This window comes from Sinocyclocheilus rhinocerous, unplaced genomic scaffold, assembly GCF_001515625.1.
Source record: "Sinocyclocheilus rhinocerous isolate Xijiao unplaced genomic scaffold, SAMN03320098_v1.1 scaffold806, whole genome shotgun sequence".
NCBI classification, from domain to species: Eukaryota; Metazoa; Chordata; class Actinopteri; order Cypriniformes; family Cyprinidae; genus Sinocyclocheilus; species Sinocyclocheilus rhinocerous.
In genome coordinates this window covers 551,860-563,625 of record NW_015648045.1, presented here as the reverse complement: position 1 = coordinate 563,625, position 11,766 = coordinate 551,860, and the positions used below count along the sequence as shown (strand labels likewise).

Below are 11,766 nucleotides of genomic sequence, written 5' to 3'. Positions count from 1 at the left end.
GGGGGGGGGGGGATTCTTTAATCATGCTAATGGACCATCAAGTTTGGCAATAACTTATCCATGCAATGTTGAATGCATGCTGTAAATGCTAATAATTCTGGGATGTTTTTCCAAGTACTTTTTGGACCCCAACTAGACACTGTTTGGGGGCTGGGGCTTTAGCTCTGTATCTCAGCCTTCTTAAAAATCTGAGACTAAGTTAGCTGTCAGCACCTGTAAAATCTGTAATTATCATAAGCAAAGCCAGGGGTGGGCCAGAGGGGTGCTGGACCCAGCAGAAAATATGACTGGCCCCTTTAGCGCCCCAATCCTGTAAAATTATTGGTAATAGGAAGCTAAATCATAGATTCTTTGGCTAATCACTACAAAATTGGAACAAAATAAACATAGATTCACTGCCAATGACAATGTTATCTCTCTTGATATTTGATCTGAATTTATTTAATGGGGGCTGGGGCTTTAGCTCTGTATCTCAGCCTTCTTAAAAATCTGAGACTAAGTTAGCTGTCAGCACCTGTAAAATCTGTAATTATCATAAGCAAAGCCAGGGGTGGGCCAGAGGGGTGCTGGACCCAGCAGAAAATATGACTGGCCCCTTTAGCGCCCCAATCCTGTAAAATTATTGGTAATAGGAAGCTAAATCATAGATTCTTTGGCTAATCACTACAAAATTGGAACAAAATAAACATAGATTCACTGCCAATGACAATGTTATCTCTCTTGATATTTGATCTGAATTTATTTAATCTTAAATCCTTTCATTACCAGATTTTATTTAAATTAAACATGTTTGCAACAAGTAATTGCAAAGAATCTGAGCAGTGCCCTGTATCCGTGCATGTGTGTGTGTGTGTGTGTGTGTACTGGTATATATGGTTTATGAGGACACAAATGTGTATAATGACATGGGTACTACTACATAAACATGGTTTATGAGGACACTTCCTGTGTCTCCGTAAAACAAAAGGCTTAAAAAACATACAAAAGGGTGTTTTATGAAATTCCAAAATTGCCAGTAGTTTTCTGTAGGGGTAGGTTTAGGTGTAGGGCGATAGAAAATACAGTTTGTACAGTATAAAAACCATTACGCCTATGGAGAGTCCCCATAAACCACATTGTTGTAACAGTCAACCTTGCCTACCCACACACATCTGTATCATTTACAACACAAAAATATTACAGGCCTATCACAGTATGAGTAACTATCGATCTATGTGTGTGTGTGTGTGTGTGTGTACTGGTATATATGGTTTATGAGGACACAAATGTGTATAATGACATGGGTACTACTACATAAACATGGTTTATGAGGACACTTCCTGTGTCTCCGTAAAACAAAAGGCTTAAAAAACATACAAAAGGGTGTTTTATGAAATTCCAAAATTGCCAGTAGTTTTCTGTAAGGGGTAGGTTTAGGTGTAGGGTTGGTGGCGTGTGTGTGTGTGCTGATGTTATGCTGAATGTGAATGAGCTGTGCAGTCTTACTGAGCAGCAGCTGGATCGCTATGTGACTTCATGTTGAATATAAACAGCCCACCCCCACCTCAATTGTTTTAACTCTTACAGTAACTTGTCTCTTAGGCTTTTTCATGTAGTTGCCATTTCTGTCAGCTTACCATTTGCTTACCTATTTCATTTCTGTAAATTGGCATAATATACTCACCCCCCATGTCTGTCTATCTGTCAGTCAGTCTGTCTGTCTGTCTGTCTGTCTGTCTGTCAGTTAGCCGTTCTATATTTCTGCCTAGCTGTCTACATGTCTGCTTCCCACCTCGTAATCTTTTTTCAACCTCTCCCTGCTGCCATAATGTCTGTCTCCTCTCATTCCGTGATTTTTTTTTACTCTTTGTCCTTCTGTTATTTATTAGTATGTCCTTATCTTTCACTCTCTATTTATAAATTTGGCGAGCATAACATGATTATGGTATGTTGAACTGCAATGGTCCTCTGCCTCTTCTCTCTCTTGACCAACACTTTGGCATTATTTACCCATGATATCATTCCCTTGGTCCTAACCTAATACCATGGCTGTTGCTAGACAGACTTAGTAAAACTTGGCCATCATCATGGCAGGCAGGTTTGTGCATATTTTCTGAACCCCAACCAACAATCATTCATTAGTTACACAATACTACTTAGGTTTAAGTTACATATTTTAATGTGTCCTTTTCCAGTTTATAGCATAAGCTTCTTTACCAAGGCAGTGTTCCAATTACCAGGGCTGGGAGATGAGAATACACAACACATTGATGATTGGGCAATTGTGGAATCTTATAAATGTTATAGTTGCTGTCTCATTTGCCTTGACTCAACCTGCAACCTCGGCTCAAGCCTATTAGCCCAATAGACCGTCACAATCAATGATTTCTAAATAATATAAGCAAAATATTAAAGTAAAATAATAAATGCATTACATTGGAATTAAATATACAATTAATTATTATAACGTGTAGTTGAAGAAAGAAGAATTAGGGGGTCTAATTGCAGCCAATTTTATTAATGAAAAGAAAAACTCAGTAGCATACTAAAACAAGACTCTAGGAGAAACAGAAAGAATTCATGAACAGAAATATTGACTACAGCATCACAGTATATAGTATTTCACAGGAAAACATAGGAACAGTTAAAACCGACAAATGGCAACTGAAACAGAGTGTAGAATAAAATTATTAACCAATGGAAATAATAAATAACAGGAAGAGTGAAAAGAGATACAAAAGGAACATAACACAAATTAAGAATGCTTGAAAGTGTCAACATAAGAGTCTCTGAAACACAACAGAACAAAAGACACATGACAGTTACTACTACTGCTGCTGCTGTTATTACTACTTATAATAAAAAATGAAAAAGAAGGGAAAAACAGAAAAGCAATGAGAATTATATTATCTGATCTGACTGACCTGTGTTTACTGTGCAGAGTATGGTTGAAGGTGTACAGTAGTGCAAATTTCTCATTTATTAGTTGGACCTAACATTGAGGTTTAATAGATTACCTAGAAAACAGCTGTGACTGCAACATGTTCTCACTCCCAACTCGTCACATACTGACGCTTGGTCAGGACCCCTTTGGCGTCGCTTTCTGACGCTCAAGGTACCCCTTTAGCGTCACTTTTCGACATGCAAGGTCCTCTGTTGTGTTGTTGTGTTGTGTTGTACAGTAGTGCAAATTTCTCATTTATTAGTTGGACCTAACATTGAGGTTTAATAGATTACCTAGAAAACAGCTGTGACTGCAACATGTTCTCACTCCCAACTCGTCACATACTGACGCTTGGTCAGGACCCCTTTGGCGTCGCTTTCTGACGCTCAAGGTACCCCTTTAGCGTCACTTTTTGTGTTGTTGTGTTGTGTTGTGTTGTGTTGTGTTGTGTTGTGTTGTGTTGTGTTGTGTTGGTGACTGGGTGTGTGAGATAAAGCTGAGAACCATCGGCATAACTGATGAGATTTTGTATTTGTGGAAGATAGAAGCCAGAGGGAACAAAGCATGTAAAGAGAGGCCCTAAGATGGATCCTTAGGGAACACCACATGTGATGGTCACATATAATGAGAAAAAAATTATCCATACTAATAGAAAATGTCCTCTACAATCTATACCAGCCAGAGAGTGAGAGACTGAAAACCTGCCTACATCATTCCAGTCATTAGGATGGATTTCAAAAGACTATAAATCAACATAGAACTGCCAGCTACAACCTATACTGTATCAGCTAGACAGCAAAGGACATCAGTGATAACTGCCTGCATCACACTAGTCAATTTAAGACAGACTTTAAATATATTCAAATCTATACAATTTAATCATTATCCTAACAGTTTTAACATTCGCTTGGTAACATTGATACCTTGAACATTGAAATGTAATCAATCCATTTATTCAATAAACACATAATGGTTACACTTGATTTTACAGTACATGTACTTACATTGTACTTACATTTTACTTATCCAAGTACTGGTAGTATAAGGTAACTACATGGGTTAAGGTTAGGTTTAGGGTTGGTACCTAGTTAGGTACTAAGTTTAGTACCTAGGTACTAATATTACCCAGTTATTGTAGTTGCTATAATAAGTACATAGTATGTACACCCGGAGCAGGACTGCAAAATAAATGCTACCCATATAACTTATATAACACATGCTATATAATTAGATAATATTTAGCATTATGTACATTTCTATCATGACAAGTCTTTGAAAAATTTAGCATGTTAATGGATGTGACAGGAGCTTTGTAACTTTGCAGATCTTTTTTATGCTCAAACAGCAACATTACAGACTAACTAAAGTTGAAAAAGTGAAAAAGCATAATAGGACCCCTTTAATATATTTGGTCTTGGCGGAATATATCTATTATACATGCTGCTGCTGTTGATTATAACTGTGTTGATTACTGCCGTTTCAGCAAAGTATGCAGACTTGCTACTGCTAGTACATACACAGACACACTGCTGGGTGCATGTAAGACATTCTGCTGCTGCACAAATAGCATACAAGAAATTATCCATAGTAGATCTATAGTGGTGGAGCTGGGGGAGGTTGAGGATTTTGCGCTGCAAGACTTAGCCAAACTATTAAAATGTTGAGCTGCATTACTGCAGATTGAACAGAGACCAATCTGCTTGTGTCGTGCAGTGAATAATGTGATAGCAGCAGATTGTGTTAAGTGCCTATTAGCCTGCACAATCTAGAGTTTCATGACAGAACTAGACATTCATTGTAATGACATGAGAATGAGCTCCCCATGAGTCTTGTCTCTCTCAAAGATTTTTCTCTCTACAAACATCTTTTGAAGATTTATTCGTAAGACATTTCTGTTGCATTTAAACACTATGGATTGTGAAAAGTTCTATACAAATTAAAATGGCTTAAAGAGGCAAACCACTTTAATTTAAAAAAGAAAGAAAGAAAGAAAGAAAGAAATCTAACACTGCTATAATAAAATATGACCCACATGCAAAAAGAAAAAGAGGAGCAAAATGCAATTTGTGGCTTTCAGCAGAACCAAGTTTTAAGTTCAGTTGTTGGTTCAGTCAATGGAAAATTGACATGACTTGATCATGTGTTTTTTTTTTGTTTTTTTTTAGTGTATACATGAAACACACAAAACATTCAACCTCCGACTAACCATCCGTTACTCCACTGGAAATTTCATCCACCTAGCCAAATCTTCACAGGAAAATAATTAAAATATGTGTTTTACTTTATTTCTGTTAAAGCAGAAATAAAGACAGAAATAAAGACAAAAAGATTTAATCTTGAAGGACTGAAGGATTTTTTTTTTTTGGAAGGACATTGTGAAGGACTGTGTGTGAGTGAATGAATTTGAGTGAATGAAAACCAATACTTAAACAGAAAAATACACAGACAGATTTTTTTCAGTTTCTATTTCGTAGACAGATTTTTAGTTAACCTGTTGAGCGGTACAGTCCCACATATGGGATTTTTATTTCCGTGCCCCTGGGAGTACGGTCCCACATATGGGATTTAGAACGTTCAGTGACGTCACATACATGTAACTGCCAAATTCAAACTGTGCTTTCGCGCTTTGGCTGACGCTGAGCCAGAGAGAGACATGCACTGCGCTTGTCATATTATCACAACTATCTATAAAGTTCACTCTATTCTTCTCCCAGTTCATCGGCCACTTACTTACATGTATTTCGGGAGAAACTGATACATTTACGTGCTGTAAATCTGACAGGACTCTCTGAACTGCAGAGCGAACAAACATGGTGGCGCCCATCTCACGTTATTGGTCATGATCAAGATAATTTATAAAGGATTTTAAACGACAAAACACACTCATTTACACATATTTGTGAATCGGAATGTCAGATTTGTTAAGCAAGTTGAATATTTTGAATAAAAAAGGAAAAACAAAATAAAAGCGATCCATCTGTCTTACAGTGTTATTGTGGCACATGACAAGCATGACGCGTCGCCATGGAAACAGTAAGGGGAAACGTTCTAAAATAATGGTCGCCTAAAAAAAAACTCACTCTGGGGGGACCGCTAGAATATTTTAAACTCACCAGTGAAAGGATTAATAGCGGATTAAATTTGGCCTCTGTTGTCAAAGCTATGGTATGACTTCAGATAAGGTACTGAACACAGAGGATGTGTCGTATGTGCCATTTTAAGAATACTGCAGAATAAAGAATGTATAGGTTCAATGGCATTTCATAAGTGTGAGCAAATTATATAATACACTTCATTTTTGAGTGAACTAGAACAGAGAAAACTGTTTCTAATGAAGAAAACTGACAAAGTGATTCTATAATGTTAATGAGTCCATTTTTATAACCTTTTTTTCAGATGTTGCTCATTCTCAAGGTCCAGTAGACGGCAGCCTTTACATCCGGGTTCAGAAGAAAGACTCTCTTGAGGGAATTGTGTCAGCCAATGGTGCTTATTCAACTGACCGTGCTCCTCCTGTAGTTGAACACGCACTTCCTCTTCCGGTTGCCAACCATCCACTACCAGCTGCAGACCACGCTCTTTCTGTCAGCAGTGACTCAGGAAACTCTTCTGCTTCTGTTAAGACAGACCGCACAGATGATGCTCAACAGTCTTTGTCATCCTCAGGGCCTGTGAGCCAAGCTCCCCCTGAGACTGCAGTTAGCCCTTGTGAGAATCGAGTGTTGGAACAGCTTCTAAGTGGGTCAGAGGGACCACCACTTCTCCCTCATCAGAATTTCCTCTCTTTTGCCAACACAAGTCCAGGGGTTGGAGTGCGGCACCTTGTGCCTGCCCAGGTCCATGTTAACGGACAAGCTGGTGCTGAGCGTGAAACTGACATAATTGACGACGAGCTGCCAGAAAGCCAGGTAGGAGATAACAGTGCAGGCAGTCTTGGCACACTCTCCTCCTTTGAGGGTCAAGATACACCAGCTGACAGCAAACCAGTCACTGAGTCCACTGTAGTGGAAGTTGTAGAGAGACAACGTGGGAATTTCCTTGAGCGGAGGCCTAAAAAGGAGATGCCTGTGCACCAGCTTCGAGGGTCATCATCAGCACATGGACTGATCGAGTACAGTGGGCAAAATGAAGGAATGTACCGCTCGCAGTCATATGGTGGTCTGATGCTGGATGGAGGACCTCAGTACATGCCACAAGCTCCTGAACGTAACACAAGCAGCCGAGAGGCAGTGCAGCGAGGGCTCAGTGCTTGGCATCAATATGGTCTTGTGGATGACCCTTTCTTTGGCTCGAATGGTGCCCTGCCACGCTTCCCAACTCGTGGAGGTGGTTCACAGCAGGATGTAGAACAGTCTATAGATGCCCTAAACATGCTCATGCTTGACTTGGAGCCTTCACATACACCATTTCACAAATCTCAGAGTGCTCCCCCAGGAGAGTACATCTCAGCTTTCCATCCACCATTTGCCCAAACACTAGCCAGACCTTCTTACCAGGCTGACCAGGCCATCTATAGTGTCACTGGTGGCCCACCTCTCTCTTCCTCTGCCAGTTTTGGCCAGTCCTCACAAAGATCATCACCTGCTTACCCCATGACTCCACTATCTGAGCACCATCAGAGGGGTTACCAGTCCCCGCAGGCCTTTTCACCTATGTATCAGCAAGATCCCTACAGTATCCGTGGAGGTTCAGTTACAACACCATCCCCAACTTTACCCCTCCCATCTCCAATCAAGCCCCAGTATGTCTACCCAGGAAGCAACGAGGTGTCTTACTCTCCAGACCTTCAGGGCACTTTCCCAGGCCCTCAGAAAAGCTACAGCACATCATCATCCCCACTGCCCCCTGTTACGATTGCAAAAGAACCTGAGCCAAAGTCTGAGGACGAGATGCTAAACCTTGAGGGACTTGTGGCCCACCGTGTGGCAGGTGAGGAAGAAGGAACGAGTACATGGCTTTTGCTGCATGCATAAGATGACTGAAACTTGAAAAAAGTGTCCACTAAAGTTTATAAATAATCTATAGTTTATGTGATGCATTTTTTGGATTTGCCTCTGTATTTTGGAGTAATTTATAAAAAATTAACAAAGTTCGCTGAAGCTGGCATGCATTTGTTATGGTTCATTATTAAAGTTTGTAAGTGACAACTTGATGGATAATCAGGATATGACTCTACCCAGCCTCATTTTGACATAATTAGAGCATGCAGTTTAGTTTAGTTTAGTTTAGTCTGCTTCTGGCTTCATTTAACAGTCTCATACAGAGTGTGGCGGCATCTAATGTTAAGCCATATTTGACAAAGAAAGACAATACACCAAGCCCTGGTAAGTTAATGGAGCCATAGTAATGTCAACAAGTTCGCTCATCTCTTGATTTAGTCCTGTAGGAGATAGACCAAACAAAAACATTGGAAAAAATTCCCTGCAAGTAGGTCCCACTGCATAGATAAACAATGAAGGCATGTTCTAATACTGAACTATAAAGCTGACCTACACACTAAAGATTGATGAAAGAAGATTATAGAGGTGTCATCATTTCTCATGTAGATATAGAGTATTCTTGGCAGATACTCACACTGTTTATGTCAACACTGTCCTCTGAGTAGGAGTGAATAGCTGCATAGATGAAAGTCGCCAGTGGCCAGAATAGACCTTACAACTCTGTGCTTCAGCTACCATGCATTCTCTGGCTTGAATAGCAGACTATTGATATTACAGGAAAATACATAGGAGCACCACCCTCTGGCAGTTAATGGAATTGCTGGAACAGGATTTCTGTTAAACATATTCTAATGAGACTGTTGTGTCTCTAGTGCTTCTTAGTACCACACGTAGACCACTGTATCATTTTTGTTACTTGATTATTTACTCACATATGGAAAGCCACATACAAGTACACAAACATATTCTAGAAAACAGTACAGTTTGTAATGTAGCACTGTATTTTAAAGAACTACATTGAAACCAAATTAAGATTCAGATTCACCCTTTCTTCATTCTTCTTGTTTTTCCCCCTTCTGTCTGTCTCTGCTTTGGTATATGGATCACCCCTCACACCACTGATTTCCAACATGCACCTTCACACTCCTCCTCTTCTTCTGCTTCAACCCACTCCATCATTCCTCCACCCAGAGTACAACGCCCGCATCCGGGGCATCTCCAATAGCATGTCCTTCCGGTCTGAACATCATCGTTCCTATTCCTTCTCTGGTTTGTCCCCTCTCACGATCCTCCATTTCTCCCTCTGTCCTCCACTCCCTTCTGTTCTCTTTCTACATCTCTGTCGTCTTATTTTGCATTCTGCCTGGTTCTTTGTTTTTGTTTTGTTTTTTATCTAGAGTTATTAAAAGGTCAATAGCTGAATGTATGCAGGGAAATATAATAAACCTTTAAAGCATTTTATCAGAATTATTATTAGGAGTCAGAGTCTGTTTTTGTCATTATTATTGGGATCCCAGCACAAGGTCATCAAGAATATCACATTTTGTGGTATAACTTCTAAACCATTATGTATGTCACAGATTATTTCAGTTTTATAGCACTGTAATCCTTAGGTCAAGTTTAACACAAATTTTATATGATTTCATGACTGTCTAGAAGTCTTTCACCGTATTGGATTTTGGCAAAACTTTTGGTACTGGGCCTTTTGCACAGAACTGGATTAAAATGGTCTAGGAAGATTCTCTGGAGTCTCCGTATCAATAACTATCAAATACATGTTGCTTTTAATTACATGACTATAACTTTTGAATGCAACCAGCTATTATCATAAATGTACACATACTCTATGTAAGGCCCAAATCTGGGGAGGTTTCAGTCATCAAAAACATAGCCACTAGAGGCCAATGAATGATGAAGGGCATGACCTATTTTAATAAAACCGCTATAATCCTTGAAAAAATGCTTAATCTAATGACACTAATGACACTGATATTTGAATAGTTAAAATTGCCAAAAAGTTAAAGTTGTACCCTTTTTACACATTATCTGCATTTGCTCGAAGAATTTAGAACACTTTTCCATGTTCTTTAGGATCACATTCACGTACAGTAACCCCAGATGAAGCCATGCCAACTATGCGCCGACGAACCACAAGTGAAAGCCAGTACCTCAGCAGCCAAAATGACAATGCAGCCCACAGAGTGTGCTCTCCATTGAAACCTGTATCTCCAGACTTTGCCAACACAATTGCAATGAACCCAGGTGGACAACCTAAGGAGGTATATAATAATGGATGAATTTGGGAGATATATGCTTCACTTTATCATTTCATTTAACATTGTAATGTTTTAAATAAGTTATTGTAAAGTGTTTTTATTTCTCTTAGTTGTACATTGTACTTTAATATTTTGTCATCCTGCATGTTTCCCTTTCAGAAAACAGTGCATAGCTACAGGGAGGCCTTTGAGGAGATGGAATCAGCTCCTTTTAGTCCTACCCGCAGTAGTGGTGGTGAGACACATTTCCTGACCCCTACCTTTCCTATATCGTTCACAACCTTACTACAGACAAAGCTAGTGATTTAAGATAAATCTCTAAAAAGACGTATATCTCTTATAGACTTATATTAACTTATAATTTCCATTTTTAGCACTTTTGTAGTTCATTTCTGTGCATGACTGGTGTTTTTCTTGTGGCTTCTGAGCACTTAAAACTAACAATGAAAGTATTTTTGTTTAAATAGGCCATTCTGGTCAGGCCGCTCTTTCAGCCACTGGAATGAAGGCACAGAATCCTACAGAAGCTCTAGTACAACAAAGCAGTTCAGGTGAGTACCTGTAAAGCCAGTATGGTGCACTGTCCACTTATGTATATTTTACAATTTTGTCATCATTTAATAAATAGACGGTTGGTTTATTCACCATTACATGGCCAATAGTATTCAGAAATACCCCCCTGCCCCACCCCTTTCATTCATCTACAGTGCTAATTTCTGTCACTGTCCTCCTGCTGTACATTCCCACCACATTCACACTGTTATTATTCTCTTCCCCTTTTAAAAAAACTGTCATTGCTCCTCTTTCTCTTTTTATGCCTGCTGCTGTCAGATTCTGATTCTTGTGATGATATGGAAGGTAAGAGTATTTTTCAAATGACAGTGGAAACCCTTACACTGACATGCTTATTATCTCAAAGAATGCTACACTCTCCTTCCTGCACACATTCACTCCTGTTAACTCCTGCAAACCCTCTTGTTTATGTGGGTTTTATTGAAATTGCATTTCAGTGTTATAGTGTCAACAATATTTTGCCAAAAGGCTCTGCTCTGTGACTCTGTTAAGTTTTTTTCCTATTTTAAATTCAATGATAAATCAGGGTGGCTAAACCTGCTTCTGAAGATCTACGTTCCTGCAGAGCTCATGATGCATTCAAGTCATGTTGGATAGATCGTATTAATAACTTGAACACACATGAATGCCACCACAAAGTGGTAATTACGAGTGGGAAACTCAGAAGTTTCTTTAAGCCCAGAGTTTCTGAGTTGGGGGTGTGTCATATGAGCATCTGTATTGACAGTAAATTTGTTGAAATTAATGAAAAATTGGGGTTAAACTCTGCAGGACGTTAGCTCTCCAGAAGCAGGGTTGGGTAGCCCTTATGTAGACCAGTTTCAGGACAGCACTAGCAAGCGTTCAGAAAAAAACATAATCCTAATAATCAGCTCCTTCTGACATTGGTATTCTTAGCCTATTATCATAATCAGGCATATTGCCTACCCTCCGTTTTAAATTTTGTTGAAAACATACAGTTTTGAACTCATCCTAGATCTTTCATCACATCATCCCCAAATTTGTGTCATATAATGTTCAAGCAGTGGTGGTCAAAAGGCTTTCACAGCTTTTT

The 11,766-nt window shown here is 39.3% G+C and overlaps 1 protein-coding gene across 1 annotated transcript in view; it reads left to right on the top strand.

Annotated features, from left to right (window-relative positions):
• Window positions 1-11,766, top strand: part of tns1a (tensin 1a) — an 87,378-nt gene that overhangs the window by 68,862 nt on the left and 6,750 nt on the right. The window contains exons 17-22 of the mRNA XM_016514099.1: window positions 6,320-7,852; window positions 9,055-9,132; window positions 9,955-10,142; window positions 10,299-10,374; window positions 10,607-10,690; window positions 10,971-10,997. Coding sequence (XP_016369585.1) covers window positions 6,320-7,852; window positions 9,055-9,132; window positions 9,955-10,142; window positions 10,299-10,374; window positions 10,607-10,690; window positions 10,971-10,997 — 1,986 coding nt within the window. The remainder of the gene's footprint in view (window positions 1-6,319; window positions 7,853-9,054; window positions 9,133-9,954; window positions 10,143-10,298; window positions 10,375-10,606; window positions 10,691-10,970; window positions 10,998-11,766) is intronic.